At 42.6% G+C, this 24,389-nt stretch overlaps 1 protein-coding gene across 1 annotated transcript in view; it reads right to left on the bottom strand.

The window, feature by feature from the left end:
- The window catches only part of DGKI (diacylglycerol kinase iota), a 293,207-nt gene that overhangs the window by 83,413 nt on the left and 185,405 nt on the right, over positions 1-24,389 (bottom strand). The window contains exon 21 of the mRNA XM_045001907.1: positions 5,050-5,150. Within this exon, the coding sequence (XP_044857842.1) occupies positions 5,050-5,150 (101 nt within the window). The remainder of the gene's footprint in view (positions 1-5,049; positions 5,151-24,389) is intronic.

Below are 24,389 nucleotides of genomic sequence, written 5' to 3'. Positions count from 1 at the left end.
TATAACAGGGGTCTCTGCTTGGCAGCAAACAAACAGCTATATTTCTTTGGAACGTAGGGATTATCTATAGTTATGTTTTAAAATCAGCCTTGCAATATTCTACTTATCTATTTGCTCAGGGTACGTTATTTTTTTTCTTTTGACAGGTGAGTAGAATATCATATAATTTTCATTATAATTATCTTGGTAAAGAGCAGGTGAGCAGTTTTAGTTTTTTCGCTTGGGCTGGTAATTTTTAATGATAATTTATTGCAAAAGGCACAGATGCTGGAACTAGGGGTGCTGCTGCACCCCCTGGCTTCAAGTGGTTTCCATTATATTCAGGGTTTACAGTTTGGTTCAATGGCTCTCAGCACCCCCACTATACAAATTGTTCCAGCACCCCAGGCAAAAGGAGGAATCTCACTGATGAAGACAGAGACAGGGCCGGCTCCAGACCCCAGCGTGCCAAGCGCGCGCTTGGGGCGGCATTTTGCTGGCAGGGCAGCAGGCGGCTCCGGCGGACCTTCCGCAGTCATGCCTGCGGGAGGTCTACCGGAGCCGCGGGACAGGTGGACCTGCCGCAGTCATGACTGCAGAGGGTCCGCTCGTCCCGCGGCGCCGGTGAACCTCCTGCAGACGTGCCTGCGGAGGATCTGCTGCTGCCGCAGCTCCAGTGGACCTCCCGCAGGCATGACTGCGGAGGGTCCGCTGGTCCCGCGGCTCCGGTGGACCTCTGCTCCACCGGAGCCACGGGACCAGCGGACCCTCCGCAGGCACGTCTGCAAGAGGTCCCCCGGAGCCGTGGGACCGGCGTGCTTGGGGCGGCCAAATTCCTAGAGCCGCCCCTGGACAGAGAGTGGGGGTATTTGGTATACCTGTTCAGACCCACTGAGCTGCTACCAAAAATCATTTAATATATATTCAATAACCCACTTCAGAAATGCAGTAATAATAGTTACCTGCATTTTTCAGTTAGTTGAAGGCGCCTGGTGTCTTCAATCTCATTCCTTGCCACACCCATAACCATGTTTTGCTGTTTAGACATCTTGACAGGAGATCTATGCTGTCTATGTCACAAGGTAACTGGGAAGGGAGGTTATGTCATTATGCTCACTGGACTGCATGGATAATTTTTTTTCCTAGGTGTCAAATTCAAGATGATGACTATAATTTATGAAGTAGTTTGGTTTCTAGCATCTGTAAAGAACTCTTCTCTTCCCTTGCACCATCCTGAAAGTTGATTCAAACTCCAGTAAACTGAAGTAAGCATAATTTTGGTAAGAAGTATTTAGCTCTTGGCCCAACAAAGTACAAGTCTGTTGACTTTTAGGATAAATTTCAAAGATTATATATTCACTTAGGACTTTTCTAAGTATTGTAAGGGGAGTGGGGAGGATGCATGTCTTTTGTCGTCTATTTTAAGTTGATTGGAAGGGGGCAGCTGGAGGGGGACTGGGCTTTGTTGTTTGTTTTCCAACATTTTTACTACTACAAAAAGCATTCAGAGGAAGGAAGGAAGACAGGCAGGCAGCTAGCAGTTGGGTCTTGGACCAGGAAAAGGCAGGTGAGAAAGAAATGCTGTACTAAAAAGAAAGTGAGGAACGAGTCTAGGGTCAGAGATGGAATTAGCAGGAAGTCAAACAGCAGGATGAAGAGATGAAGGAGCAGGCTAATATTTAAAATGGTCCCCACTACCTGCCAGCAGCCATTTTAAGTATTTGACACCCACATTTTTATTTTTAGGATGAATCTGAACAAAAATCCAGCAAATGGCCAGATTCCCATACAAACAAAATCCAGATCAGAGATCTGCCACATCTCTCATAATACTCTTACATTATTTACTAGACATTTAGGATAACATCATCATTGTGTTTTTCACCAGTAACAAATAACATAATATGTATTTACTGTTGTAATAACAGTATCCCATCTTCTAAATTGTTTGTTTGTTAGAACAGGTTTGTTTTAGGCCTGTTAAGGGATTTTAAAAAAATGATTGAGAATGGGTATGTTTTCCTTTCCTCAAATGCTGAGACTATGCAACAGGAAAAGAGATCTAAAAGAGGCATCAATTCATCCAAAATAACATTTTCACAGTATAAATGAATATTTATAATCTGGTCCCTTTTGTTTAGGGTCCATCGGACTCACATCTCAAGTTTATTAATAGAAACTCCACTCTACCATCATCCACTCCACTCCACCATCATCTTGTTATAATTCTCATCAGCCCTCTGATGGAGTCTGTAATTGCTTTAATTATGGCTGAAATCTACCAGCAGGAGCTTACAAGAGGCTGTCAGAACCTGTATTAAAATTCAGACCATCTCAATTCCATTGCTGGAAGAAGTGATGGTGAGCCAGGGAACTAGGGAGGGGTGGGAGAGAGAGAGACTGAAACAGTATTACTATCTTTCTATGGTAAGATAAGCAAACTAATTAAAAGGCTTGCCATCCTGTAATTACCAGGGAGTCCTGTATTATAGAGGAAGCTACAGCTTTGTTACACAACAAACAGACTGCTTGTAATTTAACATGAATAATGAGGCAGATGCATGAGCAAGACTCTATTAAACTGTTATCGTAAGCAGCCATGTCCCGCATTGATTAATGATTCCATGTGTCATCAAGGAAAGGGACTTCATTTTTAAGCATGCGGATCATCGTCAGTGATGCCAATGCAACCGGCTGCCTGTTTTCAACTTACACCCTGAATGTGGCAATTAGTAAGAGATGTTAAGAGTAACAAGAAGGGCTTCTTCAGGTATGTTAGCAACAAGAAGAAAGTCAAGGAAAGTGTGGGCCCCTTACTGAACGAGGGAGGCAACCTAGTGATAGAGGATGTGGAAAAAGCTAATGTACTCAATGCTTTTTTTGCCTCTGTCTTCAAGAACAAGGTCAGCTCCAGACTACTGCACTGGGCAGCATAGCATGGAGAGGAGGTGACCACCCTCTGTGGAGAAAGAAGTGGTTCAGGACTATTTAGAAAAGCTGGATGAGCACAAGTCCATGGGGCCGGATGCACTGCATCTGAGGGTGTTAAAGGAGTTAGCGGATATAATTGCAGATCCATTGGCCATTATCTTTGAAAACTCATGGTGATCGGGGGAGGTCCCGGATGACTGGAAAAAGGCTAATATAGTGCCCATCTTTAAAAGAGGGAAGAAGGAGGATCCAGGAAACTATAGGCCAGTCATCCTCACCTCAGTCCCTGGAAAAATCATGGAGCAGGTGCTCAAGGAATCAAATCTGATGCACTTAGAGGAGAGGAAAGTGATCAGGAACAGTCAGCATGGATTCACCAAGGGCAAGTCATGCCTGACTAACCTAGTTGCCTTCTATGATAAGATAACTGGCTCGGTGGATGAGGGGAAAGCAGTGGATGTGTTATTCCTTGACTTTAGCAAAGCTTTTGATATGGTCTCCCACAGTATTCTTGACGGCAAGTTAAAGAAGTACGGGCTGGATGAATGGACTATAAGGTGGATAGAAAGCTGGCTAGATTGTCAGGCTCAACAGATAGTGATCAACGGCTCCATGTCTAGTTGGCAGCCGGTACCAAACTGAGTGCCCCAAGGGTCGGTCCTGGGGCTAGTTTTGTTCATTATCTTCATTAATGATCTGGAGGATGGTGTGGACTGCACCCTCAGCAAGTTTGCTGATGACACTAAACTGGGAGGAGCGGTAGATACACTGGAAGGTAGGGATAGGATACAGAGGGACCTAGTCAAATTAGAGGATTGGGCCAGAAGAAATCTGATGAGGTTTAACAAGGACAAGTGCAGAGTCCCGCACTTAGGACAAAAGAATCCCATGCACTGCTACAGACTAGGGACAGAATGGCTACGCAGCAGTTCTGCAGAAAAGGACCTAGGGGTTACAGTGGATGAGAAGCTGGATATGAGTCAAAAGTGTGCCCTTGTTGCAAAGAAGGCTAACTGCATTTTGGGCTGTATAAGTAGGGGGCATTGCCAGCAGATCAAGAGACGTGATCATTCCCTTCTATTCGGTACTGTGTCCAGTTTTGGGCCTCACACTACAAGAAGGATATGGAAAAATTGGAAAGAGTCCAGCAGAGGGCAACAAAAATGATTAGGGGGCTGGAGCACATGACTTATGAGGAGAGACTGAGGGAACTGGGATTGTTTAGTCTGCCGAAGAGAAGAATGAGGGGGGATTTGATAGCTGCTTTCAACTACCTGAAAGGGGGTTCCAAAGAGGATGGATCTAGACTGTTCTCAGTGGTACCAGATGACAGAACAAGGAGTAAAGGTCTCAAGTTGCAGTGGGGGAGGTTTAGGTTGGATATTAGGAAAAAGCTTTTTCACTGGGAGGGTGGTGAAGCTCTTGAATGGGTTACCTAGGGAGGTGGTGGAATCTCCTTCCTTAGAGGTTTTTAAGGTCAGGCTTGACAAAGCCCTGCTGGGATGATTTAGTTGGGGATTGGTCCTCCTTTGAGCAGGGGGTTGGACTAGATGACCTCCCGAGGTCCCTTCCAACCCTGATATTCTATGATTAAATCACTACAAGAGAACACAAAATACTAATTATTTTTGCTGTATGGAGTGCTGAGGGCTGTTAAAGAATAAGGGATTCAGGTTGCATGATTCACCTGCAAAGGCAAAAGTATCTGCTTTGTGACTATCTTAGATGCCAGTGCAACTCCCAGATATGATATGATTAATCCAATAATTGAACACCTGCCTGGAAATTTTTAAGTCATTTACAGAATCTTTAAAAATGAGTAAAATCCAATATGGCCACCAAGGAGACAGTGATTTTAAAAGACAGCTGTTTTCAATTACTATGAACAGTACAAGCATACTATCCTGACTTATGACTACTGTCTAAGTCCATACATGAATGATAAACAAGGATCAGTTATTCTAGGATTAATGTAAACAACATACAAAGTTCATGCCTAATTATGGACACACTTGTATATTCCATGTACAAGCTACGCATAATGAATACTTGATCCTTGCACTTTTTCTAGTATCAGGTCTATTACAGACATTATCTGGCAAAAGAAAGCAATAGCTCAATCACCCACTACTGACTTACAGGCTTCTCGCAGTTTTTCCTTGTCATAATGCAGCCCCTCGTAATCTTGTAAACTAATCCTGTTCACTCGGATCCGCAGGCGGTCTGGGATGGAGTGGGGACTGCAATGGGAAAAAAAACCGGTCAGTTAGAAAAGACTAAAATCTCAGAGTGAAAAGGTGGTAGAGTATGGGGAAATTTTAGATGAATGACAAGGGGGAGAAAGCAGAACCCTCACCAAAGCCAACACCCCATGGGCACGTTGTTAAAAACTCAACTCCATTGATGGAAAACTGATTATGATGATTGCTCACTACAGACTGAAGTAACTGGTGTCTCTTTAAGAACCAAATGGGTCAAGAAGATTCCTACTTGCTATGCAGTCTGGAATCACATTTTTTTCTCATCTCGGTAGTTTTCAGTTTGATGCCCCCACTAAATTTCCAGGAGACAATTTGTGATTGTGTATCTGGCTGCAATCCCACTGAGGTCATTGTGACTGCAAAGGTGTAATTGAGGGCAGAATGCCATCCTCCAAATCCTTGTGATGGCTCAGAGAATATAGGCCCAATTCTCAGGACTGGTCGTTAAGCACCTAGGCAGCTCAGAGAAGTAGGTTCACAAATATGGCTAAGAGCCAGATTTTCGAAGGTACTTAGGTGCCTATAGATGCAGGTAGGTGCCTAGTGGGATTTTCAAACATGACTATGCAGGTTAGGTGCCTAATTTCTATTTGATTTCAATGGGATTTAGGTGTCTAACCTGCATAGGCATATTTGAAAATCCCACTAGGCACATAGCTGCATATTTAGGCACCTAAATACCTCTGGAAAATCTGGCCCTAAGATCCTTATTGTGGATTCATGCTTACCTCCATCTGACCCTGACCTGGTGTTTTATTCTACCATTCAAAGCTACTAACTGAGTAGTACTAATTGAGATCTAAAGTAACCTGGCCACATTTGCATTTTCCAGCTGTAAATTTGGGCTATTTGTCCTTCCATTAGAAAGAGTTCAGCAAGACAAAAGAAGCAGTTCTTAGAGCTACCTGGAACAGAAGGTTAGAGCACAACTGTCTATCTCCAGGAAATCTGGCTGATGATCTTAACCCAGTACCCAGTGCACACCTAGCCTACAATATGGTCAGGAAAGACCTAAGATTAGATTAGATTAGCAGGGGGTGCAGTAAGTCAGATGTAAGATGCTACAACAGAAGTGTTTTGGAGGTTAGCAGGTTTGGAATAGTAGGATTGACATAATCCTAATTGACATAATCGACAAAAATCTGTCAAGGAAGCCCTCCTCGCAGTACATGTATGCCATACATAGCCATGAAATAAATATGTGTATTGCAATCATGCTTTACACACAATAATGCATTAAATTTCGCAGCACCCCATGTGATAAGCGTGATATCCATTTTATTGATGGGGAAACTGAGTTGCACAGAATGTAAATGACTTCCCTAAGGTCACATAATGGCTGACAAAGTTATGAATCCATTCCCTGTCCTGTGCATTACCAACAGACCATCCATCCTACTTATATTTCACTCAATAATATGCCAGTAATATCAGTCTGCCAATGTTGCTAGCACCTAATACACTCATGGTCTTCCAAAAATTAAAATATTATACACAGATATATTTGTATGAAGACACATGGTTCTATCCACTTTATTAAGTTTTCTATTTGGTCCTTCTCCTTTCCACTGCATCTGATCTACAGGCATTTTGCCTGTTGGAAAACCAATCTCAACACTAGCTGTGTTTCAGAAAGGGAAACTTTTTACAAGTATGCCATTATTCCTTTGTCTGAAAATACAGCTGACTTAACAAGACATGTTGTCTCTGACCTGTCTTGGTAAATCCACCGAGATAGCAATTAGCAAGTATTTCAGAGTGAGCTTATTGTATACTTTTGGTCTGTTGGTATAAATAGTTGTGTCACCTCTGGGTAGATGAAAAGAAAGAAATTGAAAATGAAGTCCCAGTTAAAGAAGCACCTTAGGCACCGTTGTCTTTGCCTGAAAAGTGACAAAGAATAATGAATTCAGGGTTCTTCTGTAACTGGGGAATAAGACAACACACTGGAAAGAGCTTTATCAAAGAACCTCCTGTTTCATACAGGAGTTTCTGTAGCAATGATACAAATGACCTGTACATAAAGTACAAAATATAAGGAATCATAAATGTTAGCAGCAGCAGCAGGAGTGATGCTTTTTGCAATATACAAGCTATCAACATTTCTCCTGCGCTGATTGACAGGAGCTGTGGTGTCCAGGTGCCCAAAGATGTCAGGAAGCTGTCCATGTGCAAGTTAAGCTTGTCAGGGTTTATTTGACGGACAGCTGGGCTACTAACTTCCAGCACAGCTTCAGGGGACATCCTTCTAACTTAACTGGCATTACAATATTCCATATAACCAGCTCTCTCCATCTGCAGTTTTTACAGTTAGGCAGACCAACACGGAGACAGATCTATAGACAAAGGGGGGAGAGGGGGAGGGCAGTGAGCACATAGATGAAACACTATCTATATAATTAGATTTAGTCCCTTTTTGTCAAAGAAATTTAGTGTCAGACAGCCGGCTGGCTGAGAAATGAATAGGACAGTCTGAGGAATTATGTTTCCTTGCAAGTCATATAAAATACAGGTTCCTAAAATGAAAAATTGCCAGGGATTTTATTTTAGCAAGAAAAAAAGATAAGAAAATGTTTAAGTCTGGGAATATAAGAATTTAATTGCATGGTCTTTGTCTGAGGGAAGGAAAACATATTTCAGTGAATTTATTCGAGTTTGTGAAAAGTGACAGATTGACAGCCCTGGAAACTGAAATCTTTTGTCCACAGGTACAACATGTGAAGGGGAAGTGCTGGCTTCCCCATTATGTACTGTGCTTTAACATTAACCTAAGACCCATCTCTGTGATTATAAAGATAATTCACTCTCCCAGCACATGGGTGCTCAGCCTGGGGACTGTGAACAGGCTCGGGAGTGGGGGGGTCGTAATCTTCTTCACTTTCTTTAGGGTTAGACTGCAGGGAGGGGCATGGGGTTTAATAAAAGCTTTTATCTGTTGCAACACAGGGTCACAAAGGTGGAGAGCCACTGTCCTATCTCATTCATTCTTCTTTATGAAACTGCCCATAAGGAGTCCAATTATGAAGGTGGTTTGTGTGATATGGACACCTGTTCACCAGGCAATCAACTGAAATGACTGACTCATCCCATCTCACAGAGCTGTTTGGTAGCAAAATCCAAAACCAAACTGGTGACCTTCAGTCTACAGAGGTATTTATACGGCCTCCATGACCATCGTTTCTGAGCTCCACACAAACATTAATTTAACCTCAAAACGCAGCTGAGAGGTAACTAAGTATCATTATCCTCATTCTACAGAGGGGGAACTGAGGCACAGAGACACACAAAATCTCTGGTAGAGTGAGGAACTGAACTCCACTCTCCAGAGTCCCAGTCCAATATCTTAACAACAAGACCATCTACCAGTCTCCTAAATTATTTAGTAGGGCTAGTTGGATTTTTTTTTTTGTTGAAACTGGTATTCAGCGGAAAACTGGAGTTTTGATTAAATAAAACTTTCACAAGAACTGCCTACCTTCTGTGGAAATTTTTAATTTTTTTCATTGAAAGCTGAATGACTGAAAAACAAAATAGTTTTGTTTTTTGAATTTCCACTGAAAAATCAAAAATTTCCATGGAAAATTTAAAAGAAAATTATTTTTTTGTTCTCATCTAAATATTCCAGAGTGGGGGACGGAAATCAGCCAGCTCTACTCTTTAGTTCCTCAGGACAGACAGAGAAAACTCTGTGGAACTATCCCCCAGACACAAGGCTTTGCTCATGATAATCCATTTTGCGGGTAAGAATATTGAGATGGTGAAGCCACTTATGGTAAAAGCATCTTTGGCAGTCCTCAGACCAGCCAGCCTGGTGCAGTCCAGAAACTGCATTGGTCGTGCTGGTTAATGATTTCCTTGGGGTAATGGATGAAAATCTTGTGTCCTTGGCGATTCTTTTGATGCATCAGCTGCCTTGAGACCATAAAATTTCGGTAACTTGCCCGTCCATTCTAGGAAGGGTAGACAAGACAACTCAAGTGGCTCCTCTCCGCACTTTTTTCAGAGATCCTACAGGGAACGGTTGGGTGGTGGCTCATTTACCCAGAAGGCATTTTCTTATGGGGTACCACCATTACAACTAACAACCTTTCTTTGCATGAAGTCCAGGGAAGGAAAAGACACAGAGACAAAACTACCCTCTCACACCTACACTTGGTCCTACCATGTCAAGGTTGGTGCACATTAGTAGTGCAGCTTTGGGACAGGCCGCACTGGTCCTGCTTGTACCATACTTGTTCTGTAAATTAGAAAGGGGAAGAGGGGAAGCAAGGACCCCAAAGTGCAAGAAGTCCAATCTATGTTTCCACATTCAGAGCCAGAACTGGAAGAGTGAAGTGAGATTTATAGTCAGTGGCAAGTCTAAAATAATATTTGGAGCTCAGGAAAGGTATGAAAAAAAACAAGCCATACAACATGCTCTTCAGTAAGAAACACCTTTTCACAAGAAAACGCTTAAGAGGGTGCTTTCCAAATACTATAAAAAGCATTGCTTTAATTGTATGGTGCATCTTTGAATTTGTTTCTATTAAATAAAACAAGCACATAACCTTGAAATATAGTATTTGACTCCAGTAGACATAATTCCTTTCCAGTTCAGTCACTAGAGTGCAGTTAGCTTGTATAAATCAATGCAGCTGCTTTTTTCCCCCCCAAAAAAGAAGTGCAGCACTAAGATGCATATTTCAAAAGTAAGTTACAGCTGCTAAAATATGCAGCGTGCAAGAAAGAGGACATGCCATTTTAACCATGTTGAAGATGAATGATAATACTAAGCCACAAGATGTTACCTTCTTGGAAAAAAGAGCGCTCTGGTAGCACTAGGCTAATATTGGAAGTTGCAGTGCTAAAAGATACTTTGTAAGGGGCAAGATTTTTATGCATTTAATAAAATCTAGTCATATGTAGTACATCCAGAGTTCGACAAGTTATTCACAGTGAACTATATCTTCAATGAATTTACCCCTACTGTCAGTTCATGAATTACCTGAAAACACACTTCAGTTTCTAACAATTTGATCATTTAAAATTTATGTGATGAATTGCTTTCTATTCATGACAGCAACTGCTTTCAGTATTCACTATTTGTAATTCACGCACATGCAGTGACACTGGTCACCTATATCGGGTGGTATTGTTCCTGACATCTAACTGGATGATTCTCAGACCAAAAGAGCTTTTAAGATAAAAGAGCAAACAGTTCCAGTACAAATATTTGTGCAATTTGCATAAGTAGTCATGTGAGAAACCATGTGAGTACACGTATGCACAAATACTTTACCTTTAGACAAACATGCCTGGGAACAATAGAGTTGAGCTCGCAACATGTTTGTGGAAAAGCTAGTAAAAGAGGTTGTGAATACCACTGAATATTAACCATAGTATTTATTCAAATTAATGTTTGCAAACACTGCAAAAAACAAAACAAAAAAAAGTGTTATTCCAGGTGTAAAATGAGGAAGAAAAGTTTTCAAGCCCTAGACAAACCCAAAGCACAATCTTATTTCAGATAAGGAGAATGCTGGTCATTCAATAAAGATGACTTGGGTCACCATTCTACTAGAAATAGTTGAAAAAAACTGAAAAAAATCTTTTTCATCTTGTTGCTGTTGAGTTCAGTTGGTTGGAAAATGGAATTTCCATCCTGCAGGAATTTCAGACATTTCAAACTTTGTTTTCATCATGAATTGGGCTAAAATGTCAAAATTTGGGGGGAACGGAAATTCCAATTCTGAAATGTCTAAATGTTTTTATGAAAAAACATTTCATTTAAATCATTTCAAAATGTTATAATATAAAATGTTAAAATATAGAATATTAAAATAAATATTTTATAATATAAAAGTCTAAATGAAACTATATGGGAAAGTAGAAGCCAAATGAGAAAGTCAGACAGGACACTCCATTTCGATTTCAGATCATTTGGAAATATTTCTGTCAAAATTTTTGTTGAAATCTACACATTGCTGAGAAACATTTTGATTTCCATGAAATAGCATTTTCCAACAGAAAATAGTTTTGTCAAAATAATTTCGACCTGCTCTACTCATGACAAATATTGTAACTAGAATAAAAATGACAAAATAGGCATAGACAAGACAAACATTGTTCTGGAGCCGTTAGGTGAGCGGTGCCTTGACAGGTAGATGAGGGAGTTTAGATTGTTATTGGTACTAATTAGCGGGTATTTATCACTGAAGATTGTATGGGTAGGTTATTATATCATATGGAATTATATTTGATGGACATATTTTACAGTGTGTGCCAGAGGCACCCAGAGCAAGGGTTGGGCATTTTCTTCCTTCAATCAAAGCAATCCTTACGGAAAAGATCTGCAGAATGTAGTTGGGATGAAACATGAAGGGCTCTACAGAAATATAATCAAGGTCTTTAGAAATTACTCTAAAAACTTCAACTGAGAATATCATTTCTGTAGCAGGGGTATAATTTTCTATTAAACCTGTATTGAAATGTATTGAAATGTTATCATTTTCTATTACATAAACTCTGTAGGACTTTCCCATAAAAAGAAATACATAATAAGAAACACAGATGTGGACTGACAGCAACCGGACTGAAATCTTCATTTATGAAAGTAAAAATATTGGGTCTCCCACACACTCTTTTGGAATTCCTAATTAGAAATTCCTAATTTTCATTTAAAAAAAACAGCAAAATAATCGTTCTCCATTCCTTTCCCCTGCTATGGAATCCACCTACTCCCACATCATGCACCAGCACCGCCCCCTCCAGGAACCAAGGACTCAACATCCGCTAGGTGTACAGCAGGAATCAGGTCTTTATCATGCTATAGAAAGACTCCTTTTATTAGATGCAGTTATTTTAATTCCCACCACCTCCCTAAGGGAAATTGCTTACTGGAGAAGTGGCATACTTTTATCTAATGATAACCAGTCCTTTAACTAAACTACAGCATTCCCGGAATTCTGTACCTGTGAACTAAAAAGTCTGCTAAAGAGCCTAGATTTATAAACTTGAGAGATTGCAGACAGACAGACAGACAGCAGGAAAACAGCCATGCTCCAAGCCGGGCAATTGGTGTCATCCCACCAATGTCTGGATGATTAACTGCTGGCATTACTGGGGTCACCGCTTCATCAAAAGATGAGTGTGTCTTACAGTGGGATTCACTAGATTCTGATGATGGTCCCCAGAATATGTATGAATGTATGTTTTGTATGTGTGTGTTCAGACATGGACCTGGGGAAGAAAGTAATACATCAGTAATGCTTTCTCTCCCTTGTCTGTGTCTGAACTCATGTAGACAACACGCACATAAATATTCTGGCAGTCACCATCAAAACACGGTGTATTTCTATCCAGCAGTAAGGAACACTCATCTTTTGATGGAGCTCTGACCCCAGTACTGCCCTGTTAATCATCCAGACGTTGGTGGGATGATTCCAAATGCCTGCCTTGGAGCATGGCTGTTTTACCTCAGCTGTGTGTTTCAGCCTCTAGTCATCCAGGAAAGAAAGAATAGGAGAGGTCAGGCTGGCTCCTGATCTTGCAGCTCCAGCGTGGTAATCAAAACACACTTGTGCTAGGACACCAGGTTGATTCAACTGGGGGAAAACAACTTGTGATATGCACACCCTAATTCTCATTCCAATTATTTATAAAACCGATGAACTGTTTCTCATTGTCCGTGTCTGCATAAAGATAGAGGAAGGGGTCAAAAAACAACCTCTGAAGAATCCAGTGAGGAATTTTTCACAGATCTTTCTGAATATTGCCCACCTCAAACTATGCAAATGCTGTTAATAACACTGTTAATGGGATTCACCAAAAAGCATCCTCAGCTCTTCCCTCCCTTCCCCTTCCCCCCCCCCCCCCGCAAAAATAAAAAACCCTAAACTTTAGAAAACACAAAACTCCTCTGGGGCATGTTTGCAGTGACAGATTAATGAATTACCTATCACCTGAAGAAGAAATAAACATGCACAACTAATTAAATGTCCTTGTGTTTAGAACAATCAGAAGCAGGATAACAGCAATCAAAGGAGAAAAATAAATTAACCTCACTGCTAAGATCTCATTGGCAGAGCTTGGAAATGATATATTAAAAATTAGGTTGATTCTGACAGCTCTTATCTATTTAAAACATAGGAACTGCCATAATGGAAAAGCACCATCTAGATGGTGTCCCGTCTCTGACAAAAGGCAATGCCAGCTGCTTCAGATGAAGTTTAAAAAAAAAATCCAATATCCTTACTAAGCTATTTGCCTAAACAATATCCTGCAGAAGTGAGTTCCACTGAACAAACAAATTTATATTAGCCGGGATCCAGCCAAGCTTGCTTCATTCAGGATTCTGGGCTTTATGCCACCTAACAGTTCCCCCATTCTGGAGCTGGCCCAATACCCCAACACAATATAAAGTAACCTCAGGGCTGCTGTAAGTTGCACCAGGCTAACTGTGGCCCCAAGCGATTATTCTGGAAGCTAGGGATCAACAGAGCAGAACAGTTATCTGGTCAGTCCCCAACCATGCCTTCTAAACTCTGTCCCAGCACTAGATTTGCAGTGCAAAGGACTGTCACAGTGTCACAAAGAAGCCACAGCATGGCTGAAAATCTCCCGCTTTGTCTTTGTCATTTGAGTGTTATAAAGATTCAAGCCTGATCATGACCATCTCACTGCTAACCCAGGAATCTACTACAAAAAGGTAATACTAGAGACCACCATTCTCTTTCAAAAATAATAATAAAAAAAGTTAGCACTGATCAACATTCATTGAACTGTACTTACATCTAATTGATTTCAGTAAGTATACTGTCCTCTGTAGACTAAATTATCTTCTTCCAATCCTCCGGCTAGTTCATGATGCTGCTATGTACTGGACACGATTCTTATCAAAAAGGATCGATTCAAATAGCCAATTCATAGTGTCAGCGGTTACAGGCCAATCTTGCTAAGGAGTCTGACCCATTCAAGTCAGGAGTTACTTGGACTAAATGGTTTATTATCTATCAAAAAGTGTCATTTGCACAATATATTAATTTCTTTCCTTAGGCTCCAATTCAGCAAAGCAAATAAGAATGTACTTAACTGTAAGCACATATGTAAATCCCATACCTATTCAGCAAAGCACTTTTGTTCTTGCTTACGTCCCATCGTGTCAGTCAGACTAAAGCTTCTTCCTTACACTATCTACAGTGCGCCCATGCAACCCAACTTACAAAAGTAGTATTACCCAGGTGCAAACCTCACTGCATGCCTTACATCAGAGGTTCTCAAACTGCGGTCTCCGTGGACCACCAATGGTCTGTGAGCTCTATTGAGGTGGTCCACAGATAGTTTCCTCTAAGGTGTGTGCCTGGGCAGCCGCACATGACAGAATGAAGGGCCACCCACCTAATTGGTGGAGCCACACAGGCATGTCTCCACTAATTAGGTGCCTGGACTCTGAAGAAGACGCACATGTAAGGTGAAGTGGTGGCCTTGGGGGGAATAGGGGGTAGATGAGAGGGGGCAGTGGGGCGAGAAGTGGGGATGGGGGGAATTTGGAATGTGCAGGGCTGCAGTGGCCAGAGAAAGAGGTGACTTTCCCCAGCTCCAGGGCTGCAGCTGCCAGGGAGAGATGGCCCTCCTTCCCAGCCTCAGCTCGGGGACTGCTGAGGTGGGGGAGAGTGGGTACATCCATCACATTAGAAAGGTAAGACTACTGATATTAAAATGTGGGCTTTTATTTATAGAACAAAAAGGTTAATTATTATTAAGGGTTTTTTTATATAGCATTTTTATCCAAAATGCTTTACAATAGTTAGCTAACAGTACAAACATTTGGAAAGATCATTAAGTGGTCCGCCGAGACCCTCAGCAATTTTCAAGTGGTCTGCGAAAAAAAAAGTTTGAGAACCACTGACTTAAGTGACATTGGATGGTCCGGGAAGGATTCAGAAAACTCACTTTTAACACTAGCCTAGCGTGAAGCATGGAGATTCTTTTCCCCAAGAGTCAGGCAGGCACAGACAATACTGAAGGGGTTTATTTCACAGGAAGACTGATAAACAACTTCAAAAGCGTGGGGTTACAGTGACCAATTATACACTTTTCTCTGATCACTTCATTTGCATTTATCTTATTCTTACAGAGACAAACATTTTTCAGAGACAGAGAATGCACTTAACATGACAGTGACAGGAACAGATCATACGCATCAAAGCTATTTTGATTACATCGATTATCTATAACTGGCCTTTAGGCGAAGGGGTGGGGTTGGGGGTGAGTGTTTACAAATATCTGGAGGGCTGTGAAGGGAGGGTTTGTTCTACTCTAAGAGCCGAGGTACTGGGCGGACATTTCCCCATATAAGTTTATCAAGTGTTTACAGCTACCAGTGTCCTTGGGCCTCTGGTCAGGGCCGGCTTTAGTTTTTTTGCCACCCCAAGCAAAAAAAAAAAAAATTGGCCGCCCCCCCTTTTTTTTTGGCTTTTACACGTTTGCACTTTGCAAAGTTTTTTGTTTTTGTTTGTTTTTTAGACTGTTTAAAAAAAATGATAACAGAGAATTTGTAGTTAGTGAAATAAAACAATTTCCTACTAGTGCACTCATTTACTCACTGGGCCAGCCAAAGAGTGAGCTGAGCTGTGTCTGCCTGGGCAGAGTTGGGTTGCCCCTGTGCCGGAGGCCTTGGCATAGGCAGAACGTCAGCGCCAACCCCAGGGCTCATGTGGTCCGTGCGAGTCGGACCAAGTCACGCTGCTGGTGGGCTACCCAGCCTGGCTGTCACTGCTGAGTAGCCAGAGGAGCCTGGAGCTGCGTGGGAGACACCAAACAGCTCTGCCTCCTGTCTCTCCTTCCCTGCGAAGCATGCTGGGGGCTTGGCGCTGCCCTCCGGAGCAGGGTGTCGCAGCCCCGGGCCGGCAGGAGTAAGCAGCGGGCGTTGGAGGGGGCTGCCCAGTCCCTCCAACCAGGGCACAATCACCTCCGCTCCCCTGGTGCCAATCCCAGTCTGAAATGGTTGTAGCAGCCCTGCCCACGGTCCTACATCTTGCCATGCAGTGTGGGGAGGGGAGGAGGCTCTGAGAGCAGAGCTGTGGCCTGGCTCCCACACTGGCCTAGGGCCCCCGTGGCTGGAGGGGCAGTGGACCCCAGGGAGCCTGGCTTGGGGCAGCCTCAGCAACACCTCAGAGTCCCGGACGGTCACCCAGCCGTGTGGCCAGGGACAGAGCCAGCTGGGCGGGGGGCACTGCCTGTAGATCTCACGCAGAGCGAGCCGGGGCGGCTGCAGGGTTCAGCTGCCGGGGCCCGGGTCAGAGCAGCCGGTGGCTGGTGATCGCAGGGCAGCGTACCCGGGCCTCCCACTCCCCAGGACCCCCACGAGCTGGCCGTGGGCTCAGCCTGCGCAGCGGCATGAATTTGGCTCAGCCCGGGCTGCCGCTCCCCTTCCCAGGCAGAAGGTGGCATGGGGGGGAGGAGGAGGAGGAGGCAGGGACAAGCCAAGGAGGATCCCTCAGCTGGCGCTGGAGGAGCAGCCCTCCTGGCCACTATGTTCCACCATCACCCCCTGCGCTCCATGACCGGGGCAGGGCCGTGCTACCAGCTCCTGCCTGAGGGGGGCTGGCTGCTGCCTGTGAGAGAGCGGCAGGGACACACTCCCCACTGAGCCGGCTCCCCCTGCCCTGCCGCACAGCCCTGGCGGCACCCGGTCAGAGAACAAAGGGCGGTCAGGATCCAGCCCAGGACACTGCCTCAGGTCAGAGCTGGGGCCCCAGCATTATGCCGCCCCTGGTAATTTGCCGCCCCAAGCACCTGCTTGTTTTGCTGGTGCCTAAAGCCGCCCCTGCCTCTGGTGTTTCTGACTCAGCTGCTAACTACGTTTTTAACTCTTGCCTAACACCAGCTAACGATCAACTGATTGGAAACAGAAAAAAGGACAACAAAATATAAGCATCTCAAATGCTTATAATTCATTCGTGGGGGGGGGGAAGAACCTCTTTGATCCTTAATTCCACTGTTAGACATTGACCCATTTTCTCTAACTCACCCTCCGCTGTCTTGTTTTACCTTGGTCCTCCTTATGCTTTATGGTTAGGGTGTTTACTTGGTCATTTCAAAGAGTTTGTAGTGCATGTGCACACCATACAAACAGATTTCTTTAGACATTCCTATTTCTAAAATCAGAAATTGATTCTTTTCAGTATTTTTTGCCCACACAGACAAAAGATGGGAACATTGCTGCAAATATCACACACACGCCACTAGCCAAGCATACTCATTATATTAAACAATAACTAGACAATAACATTTTTCTGTATGCAGATCTTAGTAGTAAATAATCACAGCATATCCACAGTGCTCCTTTTATGTATGAAAAGTTTGGGGAAGTTGGATCCTTTAGTAATGCTTACATCTCTAAACACAGGCCCAAGTAAGTCAATTACTTCTTGTTTTTCAAGTAGCCAATGCTAATTTTTAAAATAAATCCAAATAGTTATACTGTTTGCATCAACTGCACAGCTCAGATATGATATTCATATGCATCATCCCAACTGAGCATATACTCAAAAATCTAAATATCCATCCCACTTTAAAAAACACTCCACTAAAAGTGTGAGTACTCTACTCTACCCATAAGTCCACAGTAAAAAAATCAAGGCATATTATACCCAATCCAAGTTTCAAAACTCTCTACTGTTAATAATTCAAAGACAATATCCCCCAACAGTATCCTTTTATGTTTTTCTGGCCCAAAAAACTCTGCCAAAGATTGATAATTTGAGAGTTGCTTGAATAGAGATTTGGATACACATCTCTGACCTAATGGAATACAATTGTATCTAATGTTAAAAAAGCAATTATAGACCTGAAGCAATGGCTCATTCACCAAAATATATGTTTTCAGATATACTGGTCCCCACAGAGACTAATGGTAATGAGCCTCATAAATGCTGACCACTGTTGGAAATGTAATTCCCTTGGTATTCATTAGCTCGTATGTTTTGGGAGTGCCCTGGTATCAAGAATTTCTGGTATGAGGTGGGTCAAAGGAACAATTTGGATGCTAAATTGGAGCCCTCCTCCTCAAATTTCATTCTTGGATATATTCTGGAAATCTGGAGATTACCTGGTAACAAGGCAGCATGGTTCCAGTGTGTAGTTTTGGTGATTAAAAAATTAATCCTGCAAAAATGGAAAAGTCAAACCCGACCAAATATTGATGCCTAATTCAGTGATCCGTCTGACCTTGCAGCTAACGAATGACTGCCATGCCGCAGAAAGGGAATGCCTGAAACATTCAAAGCCATTTGGGCTGACTTATTAGAGGTCTATGATTAACCTAGACTCAAAGATAGATATGTCACTCCCCTTCCCCTCTTATCCAAACCCTCTTCATTTACTTTGGGCATTATGATGAATCTCATATTTTTGTATATTTGTTGTATTTGGAAAAATTAATTTAAAATATATAATTAATCGTGGTGTGTGTGTGTTTTTCTTTCTTTCACATTCTTTGCTGCTCAAAATTCAAGACTTATCCTGTCCACAGACACTGCTCCAGAAAACCTGAAGGTTATCTAGGGTGCAGGCTCTTTCCCCAAAACTCCACAGAATCCCTCTTGCTGTACTCTGCTAACTGGAACACACATACTTTCCGCATTACCCAACAGACGAGGAACATTTGAATCTCAAAGCAATCACAGCTCAAATCAAATTTCCCTAACACCTCTTGGGTTCTTACTTATATTAATCAGACACATTAATTGGCAGTCATAGTGCAGCTGCATGTTTAATCTATTTTTACAGATTTCAAGATACAGTATATCTTTGACTTACAAATTAGCTTGGGTCCCATATGTCTTAGAAACTGGTGTTCTCTTTCTGCCTTATCCTGACAGTTGAGACCACATGGGATACTCAGGCTAACAGTACCCAGATATAGAGGTCATTCTCATTGGATGGCCCTTAGCTCTGAAACACACTCCCCTGCTCTTTGGTCCCCAAGTTTGTTAATCTTCAGGGCATGCAGGAAGGCTTTACCCAGGCCTTTTCCAGGTGCTTGCTTTGAGGGGTGTACCTGGTTTTATTAAATGGGGGAGTTATTTTCTTTGTGTTAATATTTCTTCATAGAGCTGAGTGAATATGGTATAGCAATGATGCATGACGAATGAGGATATTTTCTTGTCTGTCAAATATCAATTCACTGCCTATAATTTTTTGAAATGTATTTGTTCTTTTTTTTAATTATTCACTGAATGCGTTGAGCAAATAAGTCTTGGTTTGACGACAGTTTGTGTGCAGTTTATTGCAAGTATTCAGTATTCACAAACAGAACTGGGTTGGTTAGTTTTCACTGGGCAAACAGGCCACACACAGCATTGTTGCTGTTCCATGATTGTCTGAGCATAACTTTCAGAATCAAGTTTCCACTGTGAATATTCACAGTTACAGTCTGAAATTCACTATTCTCTAATATATTCTTCAAATTCATTTTTTCCACAGACCTGCTTGTCATTCAAAGTTGTCCAGCAGAACATTCACAAAACATGACGACAAAAGTGGTGCAAACACAAAACCAATTGCATTTCTTATTTCACTGAATATTAACAAACCATCTTTGAAGCCAAGCTGTACAGATAGGGTTGACATAGTACATGGTGGTGTTTTTTATTGTAAATGTGCCCAGGTTGACAATAAGGCATATCCTTATTAAGGGAATGAGTAAATAAAGCAATAACCAGTTGTCTGTGCCTGCTTTTTTTTTAAAATCACCAGTTCTCCACATTTTAATAGAAATGTTAGATTCTTAAATGACTGAACTATAGGATAGCCAGTGTACCACACTGGAGTTACTGACAGTCAAAATACTGCCAGGAAGGGACTGTTTTATTTTCTAACGCAGCTGCAAACAGAACAGTAACTTTCCTTTTCAGACATAGGTGCTGGAACGAGGGGTGCTACCACAGGCCATTGCTTGAAGTGGTTTCCATCATATCCAGGGTTTACAGTTTGGTTCAATGGTTCTCAGCACCCTCACTATACAAATTGTTCCAGCACTACTGCAGGAATAAGTCTCTGTTTTTTGCCAGTTAGAAGAAATGATTATGCTTGGAGGGTGGAGTGAGGTTGGCTTATTTTTGGTTAAAACTGAAAACCAAAAATCCCAGTTATGAATCTTGTAAGTCCATGAAAGAGAGACTATTCACTTCATCTCTAGTTTTCCCAGGGATGTTGTGTGACCATCAGAAAAGGAACTTGTACCTTTTCAAGACAAATGCATTTTCCAAAAGTGCAAGCACAGATGCAGCAGTATAGTTCTAGCTCCTCAATAATTGGCTGGAAGCTGTGCTAGGAACTAATTAGTGAACAATGTCATAGAATAAACAGAAGCATCAGCATCTGCTTAAGCCAAGCAAATGCTCTGGATATTCATTTGAATATTTAACAATGGCTATGTTTGGGACATGTGCAGGGCCGGCTCCAGGGTTTTTGCCGCCCCAAGCGGCGGGGGGAGAAAAAAAAAAAGCCGCGATTGCTTCTTTGGTGGCACTTCGGCAGCAGGTCCTTCCCTCCGAGAGGGACCGAGGGACTCGCCGCCGAAGAGCCGGACGTGCCGCCCCTTCCCCTTGGCTGCCCCAAGCACCTGCTTGCTGAGCTGGTGCCTGGAGCCGGCCCTGGTCAGGTGCTTCTGGAGGAATCCCAGAAGGTCTTGTTCATTTCTCCTTGACTGGAGGGAAAATAGCCATGTCTCCTTCCAGCACCTGTCAATACTTCTCTAAGCATTAGTTGAGGGAGGAGGCACTTGAGAGATGCTTCCTGCTTCTTCCAGGGCAGGAGCTGAAAAAAACGTGGTGCCTTCAAAGCACCCCTGGCTTCTGACAACCTGCAGGCCAGAATCAAACCCAGCAGCCAAAGAATGCAGCTGTGCTTAGGACTTGACATCCAGCTCATGCAACAAAAAAGAAAGATCAAATAGAAAGAAACAACTCCTATTCTAGGCATTTATCACTGCGTTGCTGAATCTGCTCCTTTGGGAGATAGACTGTCTTGATCGCATTGCTGCCTGGACGGTGGGTACAGTAGAAGAGTGCAATGAAGCAGACAGAACACACTGGAAAGGGAGGAAGGAAATGAAAAGAAAAAGCGGAGTACTTACATAGTGAAGGAGTCGGGGGGAGCCGAGACTCTTCTCAGGTCTGCAGAGCGCCCTTTATGGATACTATAGGCAGCAGGAAATGAGCAGCCAAGACAGAGTCAGCATAACAGCATGGACAGACAATGAAGAAGCCAGGCGAGAGGAAGGAAGAGAGAGAGAGACATACAACATTTAAACAGAAACAAAAGGAATGCATCACATAACATTTGAATGAAAACGCATGCAAAGCTCCAAGATTGCACGAGAGAGGCAGCGGCAACAAAACACAGGCAAACAGAACAAATGAGAGTGTTCACTGCAAAGTGACACAACAGTCTTTTTTTGAAGGCTGGGGACAGGCTAATGGCAAACAATGTGCACAGTTACACTAGGAGAGGTTTCTGGGCCAGGGTCCCACAGGCACTGAAAGATCTTAAGCCTGTAGAGTTTGAAAAGCCTGTGATGCACCTTGCAAGTCCAGAAGAGCAAACAGCTATCAGAGCCAAAGCTTGATATGATGGATTCGCCTCCCCAAATCTGCCAATTTTTGTTAATGTTTACAAAAATACTCTTAATTGGAATTTCTCTATCCCAATGGCAAAATGCTGTCCTTATTCTTCCTTAACATATCTTAGAGAACCATGCATGTAATATACAAAAACTCCCCAAGTTGGTTTCTTTAGTTTCTATAGTCGAAGGGGTCTCTGTACCTCTCTCAACTGTCCCAATGGAATGCTTCTATATTTAACCTCTGGAGCAATTTTTGTTTCATAATAGCAGATCATCCTTCTTTAACCCAATCTGAAAGCCAAATACTCTCTCTGTAGGGTTGTGTATGCCTCTGATTAGCTACAAATTGCAAAGCAGTATTTTAAACTGGGGTTCCGGGTCAGAGAGTGACTCTGGGAAAACTGATTCTTGGTGTCCCTTCTAATTCCTCTTCAATGGCTTCCACATAGAAAAATATTGTCTGATTTGTAAGCAGAACCTACCTGCCAGCATTGCATGCTTAGCCTGATCTCTGAAAACCAAGCTTTGTTCTGTTTCATAAATCTCCAGCATCAACAAGAGAGATTATGGAATCAGAACTTAACTGGCAAATCTTTTAATGATGCATGCAGCAGAGCAGAATGCAGCTCATTGTTCTGCAGCAAAATTGACTCTGCTAGTCTGGCTCCAGTAAAGTCTTACTTTTGCCACTAAACTTAACAAACTGACTCAGAAGACGAATGGAAATCAGATATGAGAAGTAAACAAATTTACCATTACCCCGTGAGCTGCCTTTTTTCTGTCCACAACTTGCACTGTTCCTGAGTATAAACAATATCAATCAACACTGTACAATTGTTGCACCTAAAAAGTCACTTCTGGATTGAACCTCTTTACTTTATTATATCCCCATTATGTGTAATGGTATATAGAATGAGGCAGAGACTATGCCTTCTTTTATGTTTGGAAAGCACCTATCAGAAACAAACAATGAAGTGAAAGAAACATTATATGAGTGACCACAGTATATTGACCCTGAACATTGTCCTCCAATTGCAATGCAAAAAAATTTTTTTTTTTAAACTTTTAAACCAATTGTCTTTGACTGTTAGGGTTGCCAGGTGCCTGGATTTTGACCAGAAAGTCCAGTCGAAAAGTGGACCTGGCAGTGTCCAGTCAGATGTACTGACTGGACACCGAAAGTCTGGTTACCGTGGGCTGGGGTCAGGGGAAGTGCCAGCTCATCAACCTGTGCCAGCCCCTGCTCAGCCGGGGCTACCTCCTACCTGCAGGCAGGCTCCACGTCAGGCTGCAGCAGCTCCCGTCCCAGGTCTGGAGCAGAGGGAGTTCAGCTTAGGGGGAGGGAGGTGGAGATGATCCAGCGATGGGGGAGAGGAGCGAGCAGGGGGTGAGGCCCTGGGGGAAGAGGCAGGGCAGGGGTGGGGCCTCAAAGGTCTGGTTTTCAGGTAATATCAACCATATTGGCTGTATTCCGAACTTTTTTACATTTTCTTCTTGCAAATTAGTTTAATTGGCAGGATGTTTGCAGAAGCAGAAAATTTTAAGGAAATATTGTACAGTATTTATTGAAAAAGAATTTCAAATTCATAATCAGAAGATGTTCAAACCAGAAACCTGATTCCGGTTAGCAGTGGTATGCTCATCCAATCAGAGAACAGAAACAAACTGTGTGTTCAATCAAAACAGCACAAGTTTCAAATAGGAAATATTCAATAATGAACTGAATATTCAATGATGAACAATGAAGAGACCAAGGAATATTTGCAGAAATTATTCTATGAATAATTTCAGATAATGAATACATTTGAGAAGATCACAATCTGTTCCTGGATAACTCAGTAACCGAAGAGGTGAAATTCATTGGATAAATTATTCATTGCCAATTATTTGCCCAGCTCAGGTGGAATGCAACACATGTGAAACTGTCTGGTCCTCTAATAGCTGAAGGCTTGAATAAGGCTATTAGTGCTGCTGCTGTCAATAAGGAAAGGAAATTCTCCTTCAGCTTAAGTGGCTCAACAGTACTGCTAGATTTAGATCCCTGGCTCTGATTCTATTCAGGAGCAGATTTCTTGTTCATTCTCTTTTATAACCCTTAAGACATTTTACTCTCAAAAACAAACATTAAACAATGCTCACTTCCCCACATCTTGGTATGAGATGAATTGTGAAATGACAGAGAAAGGAGATGGCCCTTAGATACTTAGATACTAGGGTAATAAGCATGGTATAAAAACCTAGATTAGGTAAATGGATGAGAAGCAAAATATTCCAAAGTACCCAAGTGACTTAGGAGCCTGAGTTACATGGCAAGTCAATGAGACTTAGGGTCCTAAGTCTCTTAGGCCTGGTCTACACTACAGGGGGGGTCGAACTAAGGTACGCGACTTCAGCTACGCGAATAGCGTAGCTCAAGTCGAACTACCTTAGTTCGAATTTCCTACCTGTCCAGACGCCGCGGGATCGAACTCCGCGGCTCCCCCGTCGACTCCGCCACCGCCGTTCACAGTGGTGGAGTTCCGGAGTCCACGGGAGCGCGTTCGGAGTTCGAACTATCGCGTCTAGATTAGACGCGATAGTTCAAACTCCGAGAAGTCGAACTCTCCGCG

This window comes from Mauremys mutica, chromosome 1 (genome assembly GCF_020497125.1).
Source record: "Mauremys mutica isolate MM-2020 ecotype Southern chromosome 1, ASM2049712v1, whole genome shotgun sequence".
Lineage (NCBI taxonomy): Eukaryota > Metazoa > Chordata > Testudines > Geoemydidae > Mauremys > Mauremys mutica.
The sequence above is the reverse complement of the archived record's forward strand: the minus strand, read 5'-3'. Positions and strand labels throughout refer to the sequence as shown.